The 26,996-nt window shown below is 44.7% G+C and overlaps 1 protein-coding gene across 1 annotated transcript in view; it reads left to right on the forward strand.

Moving 5' to 3' along the window:
- GCK (glucokinase) overlaps positions 1 to 16,176 on the forward strand; it is a 40,879-nt gene extending 24,703 nt beyond the window's left edge. The window contains exons 2-10 of the mRNA XM_066589422.1: positions 1,729 to 1,891; positions 6,332 to 6,486; positions 7,546 to 7,665; positions 9,313 to 9,408; positions 13,309 to 13,408; positions 13,609 to 13,792; positions 14,906 to 15,061; positions 15,199 to 15,432; positions 16,032 to 16,176. Coding sequence (XP_066445519.1) covers positions 1,729 to 1,891; positions 6,332 to 6,486; positions 7,546 to 7,665; positions 9,313 to 9,408; positions 13,309 to 13,408; positions 13,609 to 13,792; positions 14,906 to 15,061; positions 15,199 to 15,432; positions 16,032 to 16,176 — 1,353 coding nt within the window. The remainder of the gene's footprint in view (positions 1 to 1,728; positions 1,892 to 6,331; positions 6,487 to 7,545; positions 7,666 to 9,312; positions 9,409 to 13,308; positions 13,409 to 13,608; positions 13,793 to 14,905; positions 15,062 to 15,198; positions 15,433 to 16,031) is intronic.
- Positions 16,177 to 26,996: the final 10,820 nt, after the last annotated feature.

A 26,996-nucleotide genomic window follows, 5' to 3' on the forward strand; every position in this document is an offset into this window, starting at 1 on the left:
CAAGTCCCCCCGTTGTGTACAATGGCAGCCAGGGTTGAACATTTCTACCACATTTCTGCTTATTACTTACTAACCATAGGGCTGCTTTCACACAAGCGTAGTTTTCTCTGTAGTAGGTTTCTGTCCATAAGCAGGAGTTCATCTATTAGTCTATTCACGTGTATTGTAAGAACGCAGCATGCACTATCTTTATACATTTTGTCGTTGGAACAAGCCCATGGACAATGCCTAACATACAGATGCATCCATATGGCCCCCCTTTTGCATCAGCATGTGCATTCATGGGTAATGTGTAATATTGCCCCAAAATGACCCCTTGCATATGCAAGACTGATGGAATACTGATGCAACCTGTTTCATCATGCGTCCATGTAGCAGATCTGTACTTACATACATTTACCAATACGCTCCTATAAACAGTCCTAAGGAAGTCTGATATATTTTCATATGGAAATAAATAGGTTTAATCTAGAGCTAATATACGGTAGACACATTATAGGAATTAGTATTTATAAAGTGCAGCATAACGGCTGAGAGGTTGGCGCTGTTGCCTTGTAGTGCTGGGGTCCTGGGTTCAACGTTAATCTTGGCATGGGGACGAGGCATCCACAGCAGCCCAGTATTGCTCATAGTGGCTGATATTTACTAATATGTTCTACAGTGATGATACTCTGCAAGGTGCATGTCTGGCAGTGGCATCTGACTACTATTTAGCAGTATTATTCAGTCACCAGTTGGTAGCATTTTAATTTTATGTATGGTGTTTTTTGTGAGCTAAAGGCTCATGGGCCCAGGTGCAAAAGTTTATCTTGGGGCCCCCCAACTTCTCCTAACCCCTTAACACAGAGTCGTAACTTGAAGCTCCTGGGCCCCAATGCAAAATCTGTAACAGGGCCCCCGACTATAATGCTTTATTCATGGTACTGGGCTCCCTATATGGAGAAGAGAGGCCTTATGGGCCCCCTAAGGCTCCTGGGCCTGGGTGCAACCGCATCCCCTATTAGTTACGCTAGTGCTCCCAACTTTTTGGATGGTCAAAGAGGAACATTTATGGTCCATTGTGTGACATATCCATTTTTACATCCATAGCTATATGCTTGAATGCCTTTAATTTAAATATTAGCACAAAAATCTTCAGAATATAGAATTTTTTTATGATTCAAACCATACCATATGATGGAATAACGTGCAAATTGGAGTCTCAATTACAGTTAAGACCAATACAGATAGTTTATGGAGCAATATTGTAAATTTATCAATGGAAGTCTATTTCCTAAGGTCGAAAAGGATATATAAGGGCCAAAGAGGGACCTCGGTCAAAAATAGGGACTATCCCTCCAAAAGAGGGACACTTGGGAGGTATGAAAAGATTCCAATAGGAGCTTATGGAAAGCACGTAGCAAAGATAGGACATGTCCTATGTTTGGGCGCACCTCTGAGCCAACATGCGAGTTTGCACTGGCATGTCCTATCTTTTGTTAGGTGTGCTGATTCAGCGGGCCTAACATTCTCTCATGTGACTGCTTCTATAGGAACCTATTGATTCCTATTAGAGCTGATAACAGCGCTCCCCTGAACGAGCCCTTAAGCAGTGGTTTCGTTTTTATCTATTGATATTTGTCTAAATTTAGACTTCATGAAATATCATTTTTATAGATGATGCTTAAATGTATAGACTTTCCTAGTCCATTTGACCTCTCTTTTGACATTGTCCTATACCCCTGGTAGGTGGAGCAGATGCTGTCTGAATTCACGCTTCACGAAGAAGACTTGCAGGTGCTGATGAGCCGAATTCAGGCAGAGATGGAAAGAGGTCTTCACCTGGAGACGAATGAAGAAGCCAGTGTAAAGATGTTACCCACCTATGTGCGCTCCACACCTGATGGTTCTGGTAAGTATGACCGTGTGGTGCAATGTAGACCTACACAGCCTGGGGGAGGGGAATAATGTAGAGACCATCAACAGAGATGTTCCACACCACACGGTACTTTTCATGATATATAAGTGAAGTACAGTACTGTGTAAAAGTTTTAAGCAGGTGTGGGAAAATGCTTTCCAAACATGTTCCAAACATCTTGGAGAACTTAGAACATAGTGTGGATGTCGGCTCGCTCCAATCCTTCTGTCTCTTCATGTAATCCCCCCAGACAGACTGGATGATGATGTTTTGATCAGGGCTCTGTGGGGCCGTATCATCACTTCCAAGACTCCCTGTTCTTCTTTACACTAAAGATGGTTCTTAGTAACATTGGCTAGATGTTTGGGGTTGTTGTCCCGCTGCAGAATAAATTTGTAGCCAATCAGATGCCTTCTATTTTTGAAAGCATCCTTACTCTTCTACACTTTTTCCACACCCGCCTAAAACTTTTACACAATACTGCACATGATCTCTTTTGACCAATAGAAATCAGTTTGATTCAGCGTGAGACTAGGCCACCGGAGAATCTGAGGACCCTCCAGTGAGCCCAAGCTCTTACCCAATGATCTTAAGAGAGTTGTTTAGTTTAGAAAATCCATCTTCATATACCCTATTTAGGAATTTTGAGTTAACAGAGGTTGGTCCTCGGTTCAGGATCCGCCTTTCTGGGCTAAGTTGGAGACTGGTTACAAAGAGCGTATTTCGCTCTGGATGGCTTGTCCTGTCCTGCATTACATGGGCAACCCACTGATTTGTATGAGAACTGTGCAATGCTTAATTTCTCCTGTGTCGTACTGATAGGTGGAGTAATGACTTTCAGGGGTAATGGTGCAGGAACGGGGAGTCTGGTAAATATAAAAATGACACCCCCGGACTCCATAGGATCCTATAAGCACCGTAGCTTAGTTTATGGTGCGTACATGAAGTGACAGGATCCTTTTAAATAGTGCAAGGGGGCCTGTGCTGGGTATACGCAGTGGCAATGTCCTGCACTGTCATCTATGTCACCACTTTTCCTGGACTTTAACTGTAGAGAAGATCTGATACGCTCATTATACAGAGCATCCCTCACTGGGCACAGGGTTTGTCACCAGTCTGAAAGCAAACATAGTCCTTATCCAAACAGTGGCCAAGTGCAGCTCTCCTGCCCGTGTCCTTCACCCCCAGCCCAGCGGCATCATGATTTCTGCTCTGCCTCTCATTTCTTAGCAAATCTTTTGTTTACTCACGTTGAAAGTGGCCATCCGTGCAGCGGGAGGGCGGCCAGCTATCCCAGGTTATATAATGTCACAAATTCACTGCAGTAGACATATAAAAGGGTAAACAATGACATTCAACACAAGGAGGCTTTATATAATCTAGAGAAGTGTTATTAGTTTTATTCTCAAGCCATATGGTCAGTTTATAGCGCCGATCAATGATATAGCAAGTCACCTGCTGCTTGTGTACATTAAGGGCCCTTTAACACAGAATGACTGTCGGGCGCAGATGTCCAACAGGTCGTCCCATTTAATGATCGGAGGAACAATCATCGAGGATCGTTTCAGTCGACCGGGCTCCAATCATAGCAAACAGGTCGTTGTTCATAGCTGAATGACGGCCTGTATACATGCGCCGATCTATCGTTACGTTTTCTGCATGTATAAACCGCGCGACGAACTATAAGTGAACGAATTATTATGCATCGTTCAGGCTATGTGGGAATCTGAACAATTATCATCCCGTGTAAAAGGTTTGTGCAGCGTCCCGGATACATGGCATACACTGAGGAGATGGGAGGGCAAGATGCTGGCTTGTCATGGCAGCACTTACCACGCTCCCTTCCGGAGGGACGCACGTAGCCAAGGCCAGGGCAGCGCTGGGGCTCTTCCGGACACCCCAGCATGGGGATGCCCAATAAACAGGTGTGTAGAGCGATTTGTCACAGGTGACGCCACCGTCCTGATACCCCCCCGGCATGACCATCGGCGAGGAAAATAAATGAGCCACAGACAGTTTAAGTACTGCAGGTCCCCGGGAACGGTCAGGGCCTGGAAATAACTTTACTGGAAAACTTCAGCAATACAAGACACAAATTCAACAGATACACTAGTGCAGGTAAGACAGAAGATTTGAGGTCAGGGAGGAAATTCAGGATGATACCGGTCCTGCGGTCTAAGTTATCTGTCAGGTACCGCTCCTGGAAGGGAAACACTCCAAGGGGGATAGGGGTAGGGTACCTCCACAGACACTCTGACAGAACAATACCTCCAGCGGCAGTCCCAGACTTCAGGAAACATGGGCATGCAAAACAGACAATTGAGTACCTCTGCACTAGGCCTTGACAGACTGGACTTGCTCTCTGCTCACTTTCTCTTTGGAGCTCACTTACAATCCATGCAGGTTCTTGCATTTCGGAAACCGCTCCTCTTCTTCCATCTTCAACACATGAGGGCTGAAGGTGCCCCCAAGTGCCTCTGTGTTTTCTCTCTGGTAGGACTCAAGATGGAAGACCTATTCCCTCTCTCAAGCATACACATTCAATAGCTGAGAGCTGCCCCTGATTGGTCCCTGCGCTGAGCCAATCAGAGGCAGCTCTGACTCACCCATTCATGAATTGATGAATGGGTGAGTGAGAGCTGCCTCTGATTGGTGAGGGCTGGGACCAATCAGAGGCAGCCCATTCAGCAGGCGGGGATTTTAAATCCCCGGCTGCTGAATACTACTCAGAGCAGTTCAGGAAAACTGCCGGCCGGCCGGCTGCGGCTGAACTCCATCTGCGGGGACAAGGTGAGTATATATATATTTTTTATTTTTACACATTTTTGGATGATTTTCAGGGAAGGGCTTATATTTTTAAGCCCTTCCCGAAAATTCATCCTGCGCTCGCCGGCAGCCCATTGCTTTCAATGGAGCCGGCTGTATTGCTGGCTCCATTGAATTCAATGGGCTGGACAGCGCTCCTGTGCTCCGGCCCGTTTCAAAGGAAACGCGGCTAGGAGCAGATTTTTCCGGCAATTTTTCGGCCCTGGTCACGCGATTTGCGGATGTGCATCCGTCATGCGATCCGCAAATCGCGGCAAAAAACGCCCGTCTGACCGAGGCCTTATACCTTCTCTCACACCATGTGACAGGACAGAATTGATACATTCACAGGCAGACAGCTCATATTTTGCAGACATTAACCCATCCCTTGCTGCAGCTGTGCAATACAAATACCAGAATGACAAGACATTTTGCACAGTGCATGACAAGACATGACATGTATGACATTATGGAGGGGGCCAGGAAAGCATGTACTGGGCCACTACATTTGTTTTTAGTCAAGCATATCTTAGCTCTATATTTGGTCCGCGTTTTGCAGACCATAATATGAAGCTAATATTAATCTATTCACATGGCTGTGTTTTTCATGGCCTTTTTTTTTTTATTGAAGCATGACCTATTTTTTGCATTTCTTCCTCCGTTTTGCTATTAGGCAACTATGGATCAGTATTTGCCCAGTAGAAATTCAAAACAATACAGAGGCAAATACTGATGAAATTGTAATGATATACGTTGTAATTAGAGATGAGCGAGCCTACTCGGTAAAGTAGTTACTCGAGCAAGCATCGCTCTTCTCGAGTAACTGCTTAGTGATCCGAGCAGGCTCGGGTGGGCTGCGGGTGGGAGCCGGGGGAAGAGAGAGATCTCTCTCACTCTTCCTCCTGCCCCGCTCCGCTCCCCCCCCCCCTCCACAGTCCACCTGGAGCGGTGCTCCATTAATTTCCATGGGGCTGCCATAAATTGCCAGGCACTTCTACTCAACTATTTCTGGCAGCTCCATTCAAAATTAATGGAACAGCACTGCACATGCTCAGCCGCCATTCTATTTAAGCTCCTCTTCACTCTTGGGGGATGCTGTGAGGAGGGACACGGGACCCCCATTTTTGGCGATGAGACACCCCACTTCTGATCAGAGTTTCATCACCTACCCTGTGGAGCATGACTCTGGGACAGCCCCTTAATCAGAGAGATCTCCAGACCTATTCGATCATTTTCTTGCAATTATTCGATACTTATGAAGATGGGTCACATAATACAAATATGCCAACGATAACCTGAGAACACAGAGATGTTTCACTTGCCTTAGGTGCTGGTGACAATGTATGAAATGCACTTATCAGAGGCTGTAACTTGTAACCAGAGATGTCACTTGAAGGTCCTGGGTCCCAATGCAAACCCTATAATAGGGTCCCCACCTACCATGTGCCATTTATATTGGCCTGTGTGACGGTGAGACATCTGGGCATAAATTCTGTCCCTGCACCCCTATAGCTACAGCACTGCTAGTAACTGCTGATATATGGCTTTCTTATATGAATGCTAATGTGATAGAGCTATTTAAAAGCCTCAACATGATCCTGTCTCTTTCTTTCCATTTGACTCCTTCAGAAGTTGGAGATTTCCTGGCCTTGGATCTCGGTGGCACCAATTTCCGAGTAATGCTGGTTAAAGTAGGGGAGGATCTAGATGGACAGTGGAAAGTCGAGACCAAGCATAAGATGTATTCGATCCCTGAGGATGCAATGACAGGAACTGCAGAGATGGTGAGAAACCTTATGGCAAGAGCATCAGACATAATGTTGAGTTAATTTGGTGGAGTATAATGAAATATCAAAATATTATTAAAGGGGTTTTGGGATTTAGATATAAATGATGATCTATCCTTAGGTCATCAATATCAGATTGGTGAGAACCCAACTCCCTGCACCCCTACTGATCGACAGTTGGAAGAGTCTGTTGCCCTTAGGTGAGCAACATGGCTTCTTTCTCGGCCTGTGACATCATGTCCATTGGTCACATGGCCTTCATGCAGCCCAATCCCATTCAAATCGATGGGATTGAGCTGTAATACTGCTAGTATGAAATGCATGGCGCTGTGCCTGGAATACAATGAAAAGGGCACAGTGCTCACTAGAGCGTTGTGACCTGTTCAAGTAGCTGATCAGTAGAGATTCTGTGAGTCGGACACCTACCAATCTGATATTGATGATCTATCTTAAAGATAACCTATCAATATCTCAGTCCCAGAAATCCCTTTAAATTTCATCTGGCATAATCCACTCGTCAATTCACTTGGAGACTTTGCAGAAACTAGAGCAATGTTTTTAATGGAATTACCCCTTATTTATGCATAAATTGCTTCCATTTTGTTCAGTTCAGACTATTATCCTGCAGTGTTGATCCAGAAAAAGGCAAACAAAACCAATGAGGTAGAAGCCAATTTTCCTAATATAAGGCGAAAAAAACTCCTCCCCCTTTCCAAATCTGGTGCTCAGAATAATCCCTGGATCACCGACCTTTTGAAGTAATCAGGGACTCTAACGTGTAATATTGTAACACCGAAAAAAGACATCCAGTACTCTTTTATCGAGTTCAGCATGTCCTTGGGCATTGAGCTCCATAGTATCACTGCTGTTACAGTAAAGAACCCCCTTCTATGTTGTGTAGAAACCGTCTTTCAGATAAAATGATGTCAGATTAGATGAAGTCTGAATTCATTTAAATTAAATAGTAAAAGTAATCCAAGGGTAGGGTACTAAAATAATAGGTAGAGCATTTTTTTGTGGATTAACCATTTAAGCCACCAAGTTTTCTCTTTCCAGCTGTTTGATTACATTGCTGAATGTATCTCGGACTATCTGGACCAGCAGAACATGAAACACAAGAAATTACCCCTTGGATTTACTTTCTCCTTCCCAGTCCGACATGAGGATATTGATAAGGTGAAGCACGTTACTGTACATGAGATGTGGACATATCGCTACTAAGGCCATCACTGCCATAGTGTTGTTGTACACTTTCAGGGTTGTCTATTTGTTATACAGGAAAGCTGTAGAGCAAAAATAGTAGGTAACAGTGTTAGCCAGAGAAAACTATGTGATGGGAAATATTATTATATAAAAGTATTATAGAGGTGATACCTTAATTGGCTAAGCAGAAAAAGTATGTTTGCAGGCTTCATTGGGCTATAGTAAGACATTATATCTGAAGGAACACATAAAGAAAAAAAAAAAAAAAAAATATATATATATATATATATATATATATATATATAAACACGTACACACAAAAGAGCCATATGGTGGGGCTTGTTTACTATTCAAAATGTGACCGTTTTGGGCGCAAATTACATCAGAAAGCTGTCTTACATGCTGGTTCCACATTTATTATGTGTTTTTAGACAATTTCAGACTGTTTTTCCAACTTATCCAAAAAAGGGGTGTGTTCTAAATTGTGGCAAAAATTGCACTAAAGTGCTGCATATTGCACTAAAAATTTGGTGCAATTTTTGGCATACACTAAGCCTACTAATAATCTGTATGAACTTAGAATAGACAGTCTTGAAATTTGACAGATATATCACTCAGTGATAAATCTGAGTCATTTTAAGACTATCTACTCTAAGTTTGTACTGTCTAACTTTTAGATAATATTAGTAAATAAGCCCCAGTATGTCTCAGCTGTTTAGTGTGTGTGTATATATATATATATATACATATATATATATATATATTTTGCCACTTACATTATAAGGTTGGGCTCATATGACCGTATGAGAATTGTGTATTACACGGGCTCTACAGACTTGCGTAATCCACGAACGTAAAATAGAAAGCAGCGTGTTCTATTTTGCCGCGTATATATGTGAGATAGAGCCCATTGTTCTCTCTTCCTATGTATAAACCCGCAGCCCATATGCAATTACGCATCGCTAAATGATGGCGTGGGAAATCTATAAAAACCAAAAACAAGTGTACTGCGCCTGATCCCCTGTGTGAGTACAGAACCATGTGCAGTATAATTTCTCTGCCACATGAGGTTGTACACAGGGTCACGGACAGGTTCACAGCTGTAAAACACTGCGGGAGCCCAGTGGCATTTTATACTTACGGCCGTGTGAGTCCGTCCTAACCTTTATAATATATTTGTATTTTTTGATACAAGAGCATTTAATATCACATAGTTAGCAGTAAGGCCTAATGCCCACCGCTGGGTCGGATTCTGGCTGCAGAATATCACAGTGGAATCAGACCCGGCGCCCCCCAGAGACCCTATACTCACCTCTCCGGATCCACGGCAAGGGTTTCTGCCGGCAAACCAGTGAGCATGACGCGCCAACGGTGACGTGATTTCCTGCGATACTTACGCTGCGCCCACAGCGTGGAGTATAGCAGGTTGGACAGCTTCCATTGACTGATTCTCCCCCGCGAGCGGAAAATCGCTTTACACAACATGTCTATGGAGGTTATTGCTGCGGAATTTGCGTCGATTGTCTGGTTGCGATTTCTGCAGCGATAATCCGTCTGTGGGCATTAGCCCTAAAACTAACGGTGCATTTCTATATTGTGCTATCTATATCTTCTGTATAGGGGATTCTTCTGAACTGGACCAAAGGATTTAAAGCTTCTGGAGCTGAGGGGAACAATGTTGTTGGACTGCTGAGAGATGCCATCAAGAGACGAGGGGTGAGCTATTGGCCATTGTGATGAACTGAGCAATCCTTTTCCATGTGAGGAGCAATAGTGGTAATTGCTGACAGACCCTCTCTAAAGAAAAAGTGCGCGCTGGTGGAACCACATTGATTTCCAAGCATGGCGCTCCATCCTTTACCAGAATGTATACTGTATTAGGCTGGTTTCAGATGAGCGTATTGTAACATGTCCTTAACATAAATCCATATTACGGACCTGTTACGGATGACATTATAACCCTATGTCCTCAGTATTTCATCACCAGTTGATCGGTGTTTGTCTCTGTATTTTACTTTTCACTGAGCAAATACTCATCCATGTTTACCCAATAGACAAGAATGAAAATACAGAGGCAAATATGCAAAAAGTTGGTCATCCTGCGCTTTTAAAAAACGGCCATGAAAAATACGGTCATGTGAAAAGATACATACAGAGTCGAGTCACATTATTATGACCACCAGCTAATATCCAGATTAACTCCCGTGTTCTGCACAGATACCAGCTGGACGGGCTGGGAAGGTGCAGGTAGCGTGTCTCAGGTTTCTGGAGCAATGCTGACTGCAGTGTATCCCGTAGTTACTGGAGGGTCCATAGGGGAGGATCTATAGACCAAACACGACGATCGAGGTGGTCCCTCACATGCTCATTTGTGTTTAAGAATGGAGAATTAGGGGACCAGGGAAGTACTTGGAAGTCTTGGTCATGCTCTTCCAACCACTGTAGGACATTTCTAGCTGTGTGACATGTCGCTTTGTCTTGACCGAAATTCCCATCTACCCCAAGTAAGACAAACGGCATGCATGGCTGTACGTGGTCTGCAAGGATGAATGCAGAACCAAATCGATTCAGAGTGCCTTCCACATGGATGAGAAGACCCAGAAAGTGCGACAAAAAATTCCCCTGAAGCAGAAAATGTGGCTAATCAGTGAGGGCAACTCTTTGCCAATCAGTGGTGGTCCAATTCTGATACTGTCGCGCAAATTGAAGCTTTTTCTTCTAATGCACCTTTGTTAGTATAGGTGCAGTGACCATCCGTCTGCTTTGGAGCCCCGTATGTAGTAGGGTTCACTGAACTGTTCTTTTGGACACACGTATGATAGCCCCCCTGCTTCATTTTCATGGTGAACTGCTCCACTGTAGTGTATCAGTTGATAAACTCTGATAAATCACCCCTTTTACCCATGACAACAATGAGTGATATGTGATCAGACAGCTTATCGCGCACCTTATATACCCAACAAGCCAGCCAATGACACTTAATTTCCTTTATGGGCTATGCGCTGCCAACGTTGAAAGTAGGAGGTGGTCATAATAATGGGACATGAATGTATGAAATCACAGAGGTGAGAGAAAAAACATACAAAGACATAACTCACATAAAAAGAAGCCTAGTATGCACCCCCTGATACTTTGCAGGACAGGCTCAATCACCGTGTTCCTTGATAGCATGCAGAGTGCCAGATTGCAATAAGAGGGAGCAATTGTCCAGTGTAGACTAAAATGCAGCCACACACCTCAAACCAAATTGGGGGAGGGGTGACTGCAGATAAAATAGTCTGCACATGTGAACCGATACCAAAGATGTCAGCCCTAGATAAGTGCGCCACGCTAAACAGGATTACAACCCCTACTGGCGAAGCAGTGGATTGCCCTGTATCACCCCAGTGCGCCACACTGGCATGACACCCCAGGCTCCCTCAGCATCTATAGCAGACGACACGCAAAAGAATACTGATAAATGTGGGTGTTAGTTAGCATTATGGCCAAGAGATGAGACATGACTGTATAGATCTGTATTAGCTCCGTATTACAGTTCACGAAACACGGACCAAATACAGAGCTAACATACGTTCACCTGAAAGTGGCCTTACAAAGGATGGTAAAGAAATCATTTCAAGCATCACCATATTCTATTCTAACAGTTGGTGCTTGGATAAGTGGGCACTGCCCCCTCGCTTCCTAATGCCATGCTGTGATAATAAAGTAATCCAAGCAATACGTTATATTTGGTAAAAAAAAAATAAACATTTTATGATTCCACCTTGATTTTACACTGTATGAAATAACCACTTTTGTAATTGATCTTTATTACTTCTGTGAAAAGTGAAAGTAGTAAATAATGTTATCTCCAGTGGCATATCCACACTAATATATACTCATTGTAACATAAATGATGCACCTAAAAAGAGTTATCAGAATTAAATTAAACTTTATATGTGTGATTGTAACTGAGCCTCTAGATCGTGAAAACCTGTAGGCTGTCGAAATTGGCATCCTGATGGTCCCATGCATGTTCTATTGGTGACAAACCTGCTGACCGGGCAGCCACGGAAGTATGACAATGTTGTGGAGACATTCCAGTGACCCCCTTGTGTGCGGACGAGCATTAGCCTGCTGGACAATGCCTCTTGGAAGCCGCCATGAGAGGAACACATGTGGCTGCAGGATGACCTGAACATATCGCTGAGCTGTCATTGTGCCTCATACCACTACTAGAGGTGACCAACTGTCATATTTGATGCCCTCCCAGACCATCACACCAGCAAGGGGCAGTGTGCCGCTCCACAGCAAAGGCAGGATTGAGGTGCTTAACTCTTAGGCATCCAGACACGAACACAGCTGTCACCATTGCCCAAACTAAAACTGGATTAGTCCCGGATGAAATGTCCGTCCGCCAAGCTCCTGGAAATAGTTCAGACAGACATAGGACCCTGTAACTATGCGGCCACCTGTCTTTGGATGGCAGACAATGAGACAGTTTGCGCTGCTCGTGCTTGTCGGACGATCCGACAATCCTATCTACTGTTGGTTTGTTGAGGGCATCCTGAGTGTGTGTCGTCACAGATCCACTGGTTCCAACACCTCATAAGAGTCGGGACAGAACGGGGGCAATTCGTTTATGTGACCATCCAGCTTCTTGCATTCCAATAACCCAACCCCCTCAAACTCTTAACTGGGCAAAATCTCTTCAATTGAATTGTAGATGCATGTCTAATGGTCAACAAGCTCTCCACAAGCAGAAAAAGAGGTCCACTACACACAAGTAGTCTTTGAGAGCTGTTTTATAGGCCAACGGGGGAACCACTTGTAGGTCTTGGTTGGTCTTAGTTGTAGGTCTTAGTTGGCAAGACTGCTCATCTAATCACATCACAACTCTAATCATTTGCACATCTGCCTGAGATGTAACTGCATGCCAAGTTTTGCATGGTAGCTCCAGGGTCCCAATGCAAAATCAGTAAGAGGGCTCACCACTTACCATGTACCACTGATGGTGGTGCGACTGCTCTATTTGCACCGCATAAAGCTACAACCCTTAATTATTTAAATGCATACAGCTTTCTCTATTTAAAGTGACCCTCAATCTTCAGGATAAAAGTGTCTTCCAAGACCAGACAGTGGAGGGGGTATATTACCTGTAGATAATCTTCTTGGCTGTCTCTCCATTTCAACAGTTCTGGGTGCTGTTTTCAGGTAGCCAAGATGGTCACCACCATCTTTACACTACCTAATCACATAAAATGCACTGGTAGTATTAGCAAGACCAATGCACTATAGCTGTGTTTGTGATTTAGCAGCACTGCTCATGTAATCAGCATTGGCCAATCACAGGGCAGTACATAAAATAGTTAGAAAATGGTGAAGGCCATCTTGGCTACCCGAAAACTGTACAAGGAACTGGTGTAATGGAGGGATGGCCTAGAATATCATATACAGTTGATATAATCCTCTCCACCTTCCAGAGACAGGGTTGTTTTAAAGATATTTATGAATATAGTTACAGATACACAATTTTCAATACTGTATTTTAGTTTTCCAATAGTAATATATTATTTAGTATTATGCTATTCCTCTAAATTCTCATTCATTTCTGGTAATTTTATCTCTTCACTCCAGGATTTTGAGATGGATGTCGTTGCTATGGTAAACGACACCGTTGCTACAATGATCTCTTGTTACTATGAAGATCATCGTTGTGAAGTTGGCATGATAGTAGGTAAGTACATCCGGAAGACAATGTAATAGTCGACTGCTTGTACTGGGAGTAAAACTATGTGTGGTCTCAAAAATATCTGCAATTTCAGTCATTTTTTTTGTGATTAGACTGATGAAGGTGCGAGGGAGGGGGAGGGGGTGTACCTTATATAACTTATATACTCCAACCTTCCATTATTATTATTTTACCTTGATTCCCAGGCACCGGATGCAATGCCTGTTACATGGAAGAGATGTGCAATGTGGAGCTGGTGGAAGGAGAAGAGGGTCGTATGTGTGTCAACACAGAGTGGGGTGCATTTGGGGATACGGGTGAACTAGAAGACTTCCGTCTGGAGTATGATCGAGTAGTGGATGAGGGCTCCCTAAATCCTGGTCAGCAACTGTAAGGACATACTATATTATTCCAGTCAAAGTGATCATTTCATTCTAACTATTCTCGGGGGTCACAACACTAGGACCCCCAGTAAATGCCATCAACCCCTTAAAAGAGTCACCACATTTTTTCAATGATGACCAATGGTGCTGTTAGGTGGGGTCTTGATGAGGATTATAAAGCTCTCTTCTAGGTCTGATGTTTAAACACAACCCTAGAGGTCCAGAACTGGTCATTGGAGACATCTTGTATTTCAAGGCTTTCATGTATGTGCCACATTGAAGACGGTGCATGCATGTGACGTCATTCTTGACATGTCCAGCAGAGAGTAATCCATTGTACATGCAACACATCCCTCTCAGGGGTGCATGCGCAAAAGCCTTGCAATGTAAGATATCTCCAGCAGTTGCTACAGACGTCAATCAGGACTTCAAGGGGGCATGTTTTATCATGAGAGCTACAAGAGAGCTTGAGATGCACCACCCATTGGACAGTCCACTTTGCATTTGCAAACTGCTTTATATTTGTGGAACGGTATATCGCTTCAAAATACTAAAGTTGCATTTAGAGATGAGCGAGCATACTCGCTAAGGCAAACTACTCGAGCGAGTAGTGCCTTATTCGAGTACCTGCCCGCTCGTCTCTAAAGATTCGCCAGCGCGGGTGAGCGGTGAGTTGCGGGAGTGAGCATGGGGAGTGGGGGGCGGAGAGAGTGAGATCTCCCCTCCATTCCCCCGCCGCTCCCAGCCACCCGCCGGCAGCCAAATCTTTAGAGACGAGTGGGCAGGTGCTCGAATAAAGCACTACTCGCTCAAGTAGTTTGCCTTAGCGACTATGCTCGCTCATCTCTAGTAGCATTATAATCTTCACCAAGACCTCCATCCAACGTTACCATTTATTATCATTGATAAAATGTGGCAACAGACTCCCTTTAAAATATGCATACACAATTGTACAGGATGTGTATGATTCTTGGGGGTATGCTCCTAGGACCCCCACTCATCACGAGAACAGGGATCATATTAAAGCGGAGCACAAAGTTCATCCCTTTATATGTTTTTGTGTCCTTAATGATGAGCTCTGATTTTGACTCCCTTGCTATTTACTTCTTCCATGGAAAAGCTATGAGAAGATGATTGGTGGAAAGTACATGGGTGAACTTGTCAGACTGGTCCTGATGAAGATGGTGAATGAAAATTTGATATTTGGAGGAGAAGCTTCTGAAAAACTGAAGACGAGAGGAAGTTTCGAAACACAATTTGTGTCACAGATGGAAGGGTAAAAATCTGACATTTCTACTAACATAGCTCTTCGCCCTTTTTTACATTCACCCACGATCCAGCGCTGATACTCCCTCCCCTCCTCATTTTTAGTTGTAGACCCCATTTTTATATTTTTCTGATTCTGATTTCCAGAGACTCTTCCGATTTTAAGTCAACCTGCAACATCCTTCGGACACTGGGGCTTCAGCCCACTCTTGGGGATTGTCATGCAGTGCGTATGGCATGTGAAAGCGTGTCTACACGAGCAGCTGGTATGTGTGGAGCTGGCCTTGCTGGAGTCCTGAACCGCATGCATAAGCACCGGGGAGATGACATCCTCAAGATCACAGTTGGAGTGGATGGATCTGTCTACAAACTCCATCCTTTGTAAGTTAAGTATTTAAAAAGATTGTTCGACCAAAAGACGTTCTCACCATCTATAGGATATAGGTTAACTAGTTGATCAGGAAGGGGGTCCAACCACTAGAACCTCTGCTGATTACAAGGCCGAGGATCCCGAAGGTCACCACACGAATGGAGTGGTAGTCAAGCAACTAGACTGCTGGGGATGGCTTAACACTTGAACTCGGTTGTCCCCAGCAGTCCTATTGAATGGAGCAGCGATGTACATGCTCAACCACCACTCCATTCATGCAGGTTGCTTCGGGACCCCCTTAGGTGATAACTACTTTTGGTAAGACAACCTCTTTAATTGTCTACATTACAGTCAAGAATTATTTGCCCAATGCATAATTTCCAAACTAATCTATTATTTTCGAGTCAGACCTTTACTATTATAACTGGGTAAACTGATTTGATGAGATTGTTTAATCTTTGGTGAATCAATTCGTCCAGTGAAAGCTGACAGTGAGCAAATTACAAACTGCTTCCAAGCGGAATTAATTTAGTAATTTCCTAGTAATTGCAAATTATTATTTTGACACCTTCTATAAAATGTATTTGACACCATTTACTTCTACTTCCAGCTTCAAGGAAAAGTTCCACGCAGCAGTCCGTAAGTTGACCCCAAAATGCGACATTATTTTCATCCAATCAGAGGAAGGCAGCGGGCGAGGTGCAGCCCTGATCTCAGCAGTAGCATACAAGATGGCTTACCTGATTGGTCATTAGCTATTGACGCAACATACGTCTTGGAAATACGTTTTTCCTACCTCCTGAGATCTATAGAGTTTCTGCAGACTTATACAAAAGTCCAAACAACCTTCAGTGCTCCATCACCTCAACAAGGTCCACCAGACCTGAAAAGTATATATGTATCTTTCATGATTTGTAGGAGGTGAAAAGTATCTTCCCAAAGCTTCAACAGGAATTCTGCAGAACAGTGATAGATGACATGATCCACTTAGAAAGAAATACAACAGGACATTTGTGCATTGTTGGGTATCTGCACGTCAGATGTGACATTCCCAACTCAAAGAGATTGTCACTGCTTCTCTGTTATGTCTGTATTAAAAGTGTGCATAGGACAGTCGTCGAAGAAACTTCCTGTCTGGCCAAAGCAAGCAGAGTTCTCAAGGCAATCATACACCCGTGAAGTTACATCTTCAAGTTTTTGCTTTTAGGTTACAGAGTTGCACATTTTTCAGTTCCCATGTGGAATTCTCAGGTAATATGTTTTTATAACTGAGCGGACATGAGACATAATCAATTTACAAACTTTGACAGCCCAGCCATCCCAATACTCAACATTCAGCCTGGAGGATGGAAATGAAAACGATGACTTGGTCTAATCTTATTTAGTACTGGGATTGAACATTCGTTCACCCCAACAGTTTAGATCTTCAGCATATGGTAAAAGTGAAGAATCCCTCTACAGTACTCATTAAAGTGGTTCCTTTCTCCCAGAATCTGTATATTATATGTTGTGAATTGTATGTTTCGTCAGTGTCTTGTGTGACTACAAGAAAGCAGTCAATAGTAATTCTTGATGATGGAAGAATACATGAAATTGTGGGGAAAAAGTATACAAGTTGTGAAAATATACACCCACTACATCCCAAATCCATAAATAAGGATACTCAAGGCCTTTACCTCCAACATTCCTATTAATCCATAATAGTTAGAAAGGGCAACATGCCCCTCCTATGCGCTTCATTGAGGCTAACAATGCCCATGAGGAATCGAAGTAAAGCCAACCTGAGCTGGACCTCCCTCTCCTCAGGTATCTCGGCAGCCTCTGCTTATTCTTACTACCTTAAATATAGAGGATTAGTATCTAATCAGTGGGGGTCCAACTGCTGGAACTCCTACTGATCCCGAGATCTGAGGTCTCGGAGGTCCTTGATTCAACAGAGTTGCAGTTGAGCTGCCGATCCATTCATTTCAATGGGACTACTGGAATTAGAGTTGATATTTTCATGATTACCTGTTACTATTTTCCACAAAATCCTTTTTTATAATATATTCAATAATGTTAGAAGACAATGTATTAAGGTGTGGTTAGAGCCCGACACATAAAAATTGAGATTCACTTCAGTTCAGTAAGCCTCATGTCAATGTTTTTCAATGTTGTAGTAATGGTATTCGGTAAAAGATATATTTACTGCTAAGTGCGTTTTTGGTAAGAAAAAATTTTGTCAAAATATTTGCTCATATACCCTAAAGAATAAGAAAACAATGTATTCTAGTTTTGAACTTAATTATTTTTTATTGCAATAGAGCTGAAAGTATTGTAAGGATATCACAAGCTACTAACCATTATAACTGGTAATGATCGAGGTCGGGCTCATTTACTATTTACAGACTACATACTATACCTCTTTTAGATGATGCTGCTTACTGTAAGATATAAAGCCAGATATATGTACACTGCTAGTTGTGTTACATATGATTCTGTGATATGTATGTATTTAATAGATATTACTCTCCTATATATCTGTAAACCATAAAAAGTTGAATGGGGCTCATAAAATAAAGTCCTAAAGTGGTCGTTTCTATAAGATACTGATGTTAATGGTGGTTTACAAAAGCTAGGTATCTGGCGCAACTTGTTGTCAATTGCAGATTTAGAAAGAGAGTGGAGCTTTGGATTTTGAATCAGCAGGTAATGTGTTTCGAGGTTTATAGGCCTCTTCATCAGATAGCTGGATGAACATATGACTATATATCCCACTGCTGGTCTCAAAAGTTTATGATGTAGTCATAAGTTCATCCAGCTTTTAATCAACATAAATGGATCTATACTTTCCTAGTTGGCAATTGCCTATAGGCCTCACATGAGCTCTAGCTTTTTTACACAAGCTTTAATAACAGTACCAAGGCTAACTTGACCTTTGGTCGACCAGCGTACTAGGCCAGTAGCACCTTCTCTACATTGGTCTTACAACACCTTCTAGAACACAGCAAATTAGTGAGCCACCCCTGTTGTGGTTTCCCCCTTAAGGGTGCTTTGCCCAAATCTCTCCTTTTCCTCTTTCTTCATACTGTTTCATACTATTTGGACATCTAATAGCTAGAATGGAGAGCTGCTAGCAAAAATCAGCTCTCCATCTGGCGGACCTAGCAAGGCCATCTACAATATTTGCATAGCTGGACATTCATTTTAATGGCTGGCATGTAGGGTGAATTTATGACTATGTACTTGTTAGGAGTTTCACAGGCCAGACCTATGACTACATAGGCCAGGCCACCTTCATTTTGAAAATGGGTTACAGTTAGAGATGAGCGAGCACGCTAGGTTAAGGCTGCTACTCGAGCAAGCATCGCTCTTCTCGAGTAACTGAATATCCGTCTGAGAAAATGCGGGGGCGGTGGGGGGGAGCAGGGAGAGAGTGTGAGAAATCTCTTTTTCTCCCCCCCCCCCACTCACCCCCCCCCTCACCCCGCATTTGTTCGGACGAGTATTCAGTTGCTCGAGAAGAGCGATGCTCGCTCGAGTAGCAGCCTTAACCTAGCGTGCTCGCTCATCTCAAGTTAGAGTCCTTTTACACCAGCCGAATTATTGGCCGGATAAAACTAGCACTGATCGACAAGCATACGAAACGGATAATATAATTATTAATTATATAATTGAATCTGTATGTTCCTATATGGGTAACAAGATCACTTTCCTGCCCAATTATACAGATGGACAGGGATTTGTTGGTCTGTCAGGACTGTCAACCTGAGTGTGAAAAATCAGGTCAAAAAGGCCTTTTATGAGGTCCATCTAACCTACATAGGTGTACAGATGTCATGGACAGACACTTCATACTGCACCTTAGATAAGTTTACAGACGGGCTCCTAATATCTATTTTTTAAATGATTACATAGTTGTTTTAGTTTCATACTACTGTCGCTTTTCCTAATAACCAAGGATTTTGATTAACTAATGGACAGATTACTAATCCTACACCAGATTATAAGGGTGTACATCAAATCTAATTAGGACTGTGCATAAAAACTGATTTGCCTGGCTTGGTAATTGAGTTTAGTAATTGGTAATTGAGGCGCAACATACACAATGAATTCAAGCCAATGTACAGTTGTAAGAAAAAATAAGTGAATGCTATGGATTTACCTGCATTGATTACTAAGAAAATGTGGATTGGTATTTAAATTAGACAGACACAATCTAAATAAACTAATAATACACAAATTATTGTACCCTTCATGTCTTCTATTACCACACTGAGTAAATATCCACACTGCAGGGAGAAAATGTAAGTGTAATCTCTGTGTTAATGACTTCTCCAAGAACTATTGCAATGTTTTAATTAAATGAGATTTGAAAAGTGGGTTTCATGGGTGCTTTGCTAATTAAATAAAGGTACACAAAGCCTGGTTACTGGCAAATATTCTCAAGAAAGATTGCTTAATGTGAACCAAGCCTCAATGAAAACAATTTTCAGGAGACATCAGAAGAGGTGTTATAAAGATGCATGAAGGTGGAAAAGGCTACAAAAGCATTGCTAAAGACCTGGGTATACATCAATCCCCAGTTAGAAAAATGATGTGCAAATGGGAAAAATTCAGGACTGTTGCTACTTTCTGCAGGGGTGGGCGTCCTGTTATGATCACTCCAAGAGCACAAAGAAACAATATTCAGAAGCGGCGCTCCAGTGGTGTATGGCAAATATTATACAATTTTGTGAAAGGTATGTAAGATATATGACTCACCCCGACTCGGCCAGTCCTATAAAATAGGGGCCGGTCGGTTGTATTATCCAGACGGGCTTATAGTCTCACTGTTTAGAGAGTATAAAGTAGTTCAACGGTCCTAATAAGTCATCCAATGGCGGAGAGCAGCATGAGGAAGCTCCAAACATATATATGTCAGAGAGAGAAAGACAAGCAATGAAGGAAAAAAATCTCAGCGCTCTGTTAAACTATACAAGATCGCACTTGGGGTCTTACTTGTTTAGGGGTGCCGGACCCGTGGCACCCCTCACATCCTGGTAGGCGTAATAGTAAAGGCAAGGAGAGGTTCCCAATAGAGCAATAAATCTATATATATAAAGACGAAAGCCCTCACTGACTCACTCACTCACTGACTGACTCACTGACTGGCTCGACAAAAGTTCCTCAACTTCCCGATGTCGTAGAAACATGAATTTTGGCACAAGCATAGATTATCTCCAAAATAGGAAAAGTAATTGGGTCCCAACTCGATTATTCAATTCTAGCGCAAAAGAATTAGCGTCAAAATTTTACGTACGGAATCTAAATCTCTCACTTCCCAATGTCATAGAAACTTAAAATTTGGCACGGGCATTGAATATGTCATAAATAGGAAAAGTTAATGGGTCCCAACTCGATTATTCAATTCTATGTGCAAAAGAATTAGCGTCCAAATTTTACATACGGAATCTAATTCTCTCACTTCCTGGTGTCATAGAAACATGAAATTTGTAGCGGCATTGATTATGTCATAAATAGGAAAAGCTAACGGGTCCCAACTCGATTATTCAATTTTATGCGCAAAAGAATTAGCATCCAAATTTTACATACGGAATGTAATTTTCTCACTTCCCAATGTCATAGAAAAGTGAAATTTGGCACGAGCATTGATTATGTCATAAATAGGAAATGTTAATGGGTCCCAACTCGATTATTCAATTCTAGCGCAAAAGAACTAGTGTCCAAATTTTACATACGGAATCTAATTCTCTTACTTCTTGGTGTCATAGAAACATGAAATTTGTAGCGGGCATTGATTATGTCATAAATAGGAAAAGTTAATGGGTCCCACCTTGATTGTTCAATCCTAAGTGCAAAAGAATTAGCATCCACATTTTACGTACGAAATCTAATTCTCTCACTTCCCGATGTCATAGAAACATGAAATTTGGCAGGGCATTGATTATGTCATAAATAAGAAAAGTTAATGGGTCCCAACTCGATTATTCAATTCTAAGTGCAAAAGAATTAGCATCCAAATTTCACGTATGGAATCTAATTCTCTCACCTCCTGATGTCATTTTATATAAAGGAAACGTTGCATGGTTACCTCCCCGTGGTGTTTCCTGGGTAACGCAGAGAACTATGCAAAATGGTGAACATATGTTTTTCCGGTATCTCTAAAGTAACCACGACTTTATAAGGTTTTCCGTGTGAACACCAGATAAACACCAGTACCAAATTAACTCGGGCGAAGCCGGATATATCAGCTAGTAGGATATATATGGGAACCTCTCCTTGCCTTTACTATTACGCCTACCTGGATGTGAGGGGTGCCACGGGTCCGGCACACCTAAACAAGTAAGACCCCAAGTGCGATCTTGTATAGTTTAACGGAGAGCTGAGATTTTTTCCTTGATTGCTTGTCCAAGTGCACAAAGGGCAATCCTGAAAGATGTGAGAAAGAATCCAGATTTAGCAGCCAAACACCTCCAGGAGACTCTAAAAAATGGTACAAATGCTATGGCATGACCTGAATAGGACTGTGCACACAAGGCATCCTAGAAATATTGTTAAACTGAAACACATTTGCAGGGGGGAATTGTCCATAATTCCCATTCAACATTGTGTAAATCTAATTTGTACTGTTGTTACAGGAAACATTATGTGGAGGTGATTGCAGCTAAAATGGTGATCTACAGGTTATATAAATGTATGGGTTCACTTACTTTTTCTCCCTGCACTATGGATGTTTTTTCAATGTACTCAATAAAAGTCATAAATGGTACACCTTCTGTGTGTTATTATTAAGATTATCTATCATTGTGACTTCAATAACAGTCAGACCACATTTAGTTAGTAGTCAATGCAGAAACTCAGTTAATATCAGCAGATTCACTTACTTTTTCATCCAACCTATATATGTATATGTTCTTGAATGTTAGGATCATTTATTGTTCGCCTCTTGAATAAGCTACACTAGATTCTACTATTCTCATACTGGCTTTAGAGTATAGTTATCCAATTGCTATATGTATACCACATTAGCTTGGAATTGATCTGTTGCTGTATAGACCATTAGATACATTTCGTGTTTGTAATTCTATAAAGAATCAGTTCATGCATGTCTAATATGTTACTCAATTTCAGGTTTTAATTTATTGGTGACACGTGTTAAAACTTGTATGGTGATATCTGGCATTATGTTGAACTTTGATGCCGTTCTCTGCCTGTGAAAATAAGATACCAGTAAGATGCCACTGACTTGTTGTGCAAGTGCAAAGAGGATTAAAACAATGTAGTTATTATCCAGCCTGGTTCTTTAGTGTTTTCTATGGAAACTGTGTTACTGTATATTACATATTGTATAGTAGCCCAGCAGGGGCGTAACTAAAGGCTCAGGGGCCCTGATGCAAAACATGAGCTGGCGCCCCCCCCCCCCCCCCCCCCGCTCTATCTGTATCTGTACCCGTACCCATACCTAAACCATGCTGCACAGAGACATACCTTGAAGCTTCTGGGCTCCAATGCAAAATCTGTAACAGGGCCCCCAACTATAATGCTTTATTCATAGTACTGGGCTCCCTATATGGAGAAGAGAGGCCTTATGGGCCCCCTAAGGCTGCTGGGCCCGGGTGCAACCGCATCCCCTGCACCCTCTATAGTTACGCCCCTGTAGCCAAGTATGTTGCCAGCCAGGGTCACCTGGAAGCCTGGGGCTCTTTGGAACGAGGTCCCTAGAAGGTAACTGCTCGAACACCCTTCACTTGTACAGTAGGGATGGGATAATCTCTTACTACTTAACCCCTTCTTTTTTGATGTATTTTTTTTTTCATAATGCGCCAAATGTTTTCTATTGGTGAAAGCCACTTGAGCACCCGGACTCTTCTGTGAAGCCATGCTGTTGTGATGGATGCAGTATGTGGTTTAGCATTGTACTGCTAAAGGCCTTCCCTGAAAGAGACATTATCTGGATGGGAGCATATATTGTTCCACAACCTCTATATACTGCTCCGCATTGATGAGTGCCATTCAGGATGTGTAAGCTGCTCATGCCATAGGCACTAAAGAACCGCCGGAGCCGGAAGCCCGCAGGGCGGTAGGCGGGAGGCAGGCATGAAAGGGTTAACGGGGAGGAGAGGCGTCATCGGGCGCAGTGGTTTCTGGGAGGGGGCGGGGCCTCAACCGGGAGGTACTATAAAAGGAGCAGAAGCACGGGAGAGGCCCAGAGCGGCGAAAAGAAGAGGAGAAGGAAGCAAAAGAGCACGAAGCAAAGATCAAGCATCGGGAGCGCTGAAGAGGAGCGGCTAGCGCTGAATAGGAGCGGCGTGCGCTGAAGAGGAGCGGCGAGTGCGGCGAGCGCTGAAGAAGGGCGGCGAGCGCTGAAGTGGAGCGGTGAGCGCTGAGGAAGAGCGGCAAGCGCGGAAGAGGGTCGGCGAGCGCTGAAGCAGGAGCGGCGAGTCGGCAGCTGGAACGACAGGTGCGGAGGGAGCGACGGAGAAGCGCGATCGGCGGCTGAAGGCGGCGGGAGAAGAACGGTGAGAAGAGCAAGCCGGGGTGGCGATCGGCAGACAGCGGGAGGGCAGAGGACGCGCGGCTTACCCGAAGCACCGGAAGTCACGTGGGACCCCCGGACAGCGGCAGAGCAGGAAGACTCCGTCCTGAGCAGTGAAGCAGGAAGAAGAGGAGAGCCAGCAGCGAAAGCAGCAAAGAAGCGCCCGAAGATCGCAGCACCTGTAGAGATGGAGGCGGTCCTTTCCAGAATCCGGGCAGCGGCAGAAGAAAGAGGTCTGGAGTGGCTCTTAGAGCTTTCAGACGAAGCGCTCGGTGCAGCGGCAGGATCTTCAGCGATTGATACCAACGTGGCATCGGCAGCAACACAAGAAGTGGCGGCAGAAAACGCGGAGATGGCGGAAGCAGATCGGGTGGAAGGAAGGAGGTCAACCAGGGGTGCGGGGCCGGCGGCGGCAGCACCAGCGGGGCACGCAAAAGAGCTTAGGCCGCGGAGGGCCCGTGCGCCAGAGAGATTGAGCCCCGAGCACGGTCCCTCACGCAGGCAGAGGATGCGGAGTCTCTCCCCGGCCCCCCCGCGTAGTAGGCTCCCCCCGGCAACACCGACAGGCAGGGGGAGCAAGGCGGGGAGAACTCCCGCGAAACGGGGGAGTGCGGCGGGCAGCATGAGGCCCCGTGCTGAGAGGGGGGCGGGGCCAAACGCTAACCTGAATGCAAAGAGCAGAGGGAGAGGAGGTGGCGGCTCTGCAGGACGAGAGCAGCCTTGCAGCGGGTCAGGTGTGGAGCGGCCTGGAACATCTCTGGGTCTGACGGCGAGCGCATCAGGAAGGCGGTGGACATCGACAGAGGTGACCCACGGTCAAGCGGGGCCAAGAAGAACGGAGGCGGTTGCGGTTCTGGCAGATCGGTCGCAGCACGGTGAAGGAGATCAATCGGGAGGTTCGGCGGCTGGTGGGTTCACAGCCCCTACGCAGCCAGGTGAGTTAAGCTCTTTGTACAGTATGTCCAGCAATGTTAGCCGCGCAGCGCATGTGGGGAATAGCGTTGCGCAAGTGGCGGGGGGTAGCGCAGCGACAGGAACCACACCGGGTGTAGGCGGCGAGGCAGGTGCATTGCTGGGGCTTATGTTAGATTTCTTGAGAAGGCAGGGGGGGGGCCACAACCCGTCGCCTGTCGCAGCATGGAGCTCGCCGTGCAGTGCGTCATCCAGCATGGTGGGACCGCTTGCTGGGGGGACTGGGGTAGGACAGGCGATGGGATCCATGCAACCCCCCCCGTTGGCGGAGCGGGGGCCCGTAGGGGCCTCACAAGTCACCGGGGAAAGCCTCCAAGCGGGGGCCATGGGGGGTACCACGGAGGTAGGGGCAGCAGCAGGGGTTACAGTGGCGGTACAGACAGAGAAGGACGGGGAGGGTATACGGCTAGATGACAAAGCAAAAGGCGAAGTATACGTCTGCTTTGAGGGACCGCTGGGGGCCCATCTCAAAAAAGAGGTGAGGGAAAAGATCTGGAAGGATGAATATGTCGAGATATTCTCCCTCCTCCCCTTGGAAAAATTCAATTTGGACAAGGGGAAAAGAACGGAGTTTAAGAAAGAGGAGGAGGAGAAGAGGAGATGGCGCCTGATCCCCCAGACGTTCGCTAATTGGCTGCAGGCGTTTGCCATTTTAGCGAGCGTGATAGGCGAAAAAGCGCCGGACAATTGTTCCGGCCTTTTTTGCTATTTGGACTCAATAGGTGAGGCATATAGGGTATACGGGGGGCAGACCTGGCTGCGCTATGATGAGCAGTTCAGGCAGCGTAAAGCGGTGCGCCCATCTATCAGATGGGAGCATAAAGACATTGGATTATGGTTGAGAGTAATGGCCCCCGCGCGATTTGGACAGCCCTTTCAGGGCGGTGCCGGGTCGTTCGGCCTGGCCTCTAGTTCGGCAGGAGGTCAGGGGAGCTCAGCGGGGGGAAGTAGGCCTGGGTACTGTTGGCAATACAATGAGGGGCAGTGCAAGTTCGGTGCAACCTGCAAGTTTCGCCACGCCTGCTCCCATTGTAGCGCAGGGTCCCACGGGGCATCGAAATGTTTCAAAAAAGGGAAAGGAAAGGGTCCCGGCGGTTTTACAAAAAGGGATGACCCCGGTGATTCTGGAAGAGATGGTACCTCATCTAAATAGATACCCTGATAGAGAGAAGGCGGAGTTGCTTTTTAGGGGTTTTAGGGATGGTTTTCACATCCCGCCCCCGTTACATGGGGTCCCCTTTTCGTTGAAAAACTTGCGATCGGCGTTAGATTATCCGGGGGTGGTGACGGAGAAGTTAAAAAAGGAAGTGAGCTTGGGGCGCATGGCGGGGCCGTTTAAAGAACCGCCGGTGCAAGATTTCGTGGTGTCTCCTTTGGGAGTGGTTCCAAAGAAGGAGCCGAATAAATTCCGGCTGATTCACCACTTATCGTATCCAAAGGGGGCATCAGTGAACGACGGAATAGACCCTGAGCTATGTTCGGTGGTGTATACGTCGTTCGATGCGGCGCTTCAGTGGATTAGAAAGTACGGGAAAGGAGCATTGATGGCGAAGGCTGACGTTGAGTCGGCTTTTCGCCTGCTCCCGGTAGCACAGGAAAGCGTTAGGTTGTTGGGGTGTTTTTGGGAAGGGAGTTATTTTGCAGATCGTTGTTTACCCATGGGATGTTCCATCTCATGTGCATACTTCGAAGCATTTAGTTCATTTGTAGAATGGGTGGTGAAGGATACGGCGGCTGTGCAGTCGATCATTCATTACCTGGATGATTTTTTGTGTGTGGGGCCCGGGGGATCGCCAGTTTGTGCGAACTTGCTGGGCACCTTACAGTGGGTGTCGAGGCGGTTCGGGGTGCCGTTAGCACCCGACAAGACGGAGGGGCCCACTACATGTCTAAGTTTTCTGGGCATCACCATTGATTCAGTGGCAATGGTGTGTCGTTTACCAGAAAATAAGTTGTGTGATTTACGAGAGGAGGTACGTGCGGCGCAAAGAGGAAAAAAGATCACGCTAAGAGGGCTGCAGTCACTGTTAGGCAAGCTGAACTTTGCCTGCAGAATCATGCCCATGGGCCGGGTGTTTTGTAGAC

Source organism: Eleutherodactylus coqui, chromosome 2 (genome assembly GCF_035609145.1).
Source record: "Eleutherodactylus coqui strain aEleCoq1 chromosome 2, aEleCoq1.hap1, whole genome shotgun sequence".
NCBI lineage: Eukaryota > Metazoa > Chordata > Amphibia > Anura > Eleutherodactylidae > Eleutherodactylus > Eleutherodactylus coqui.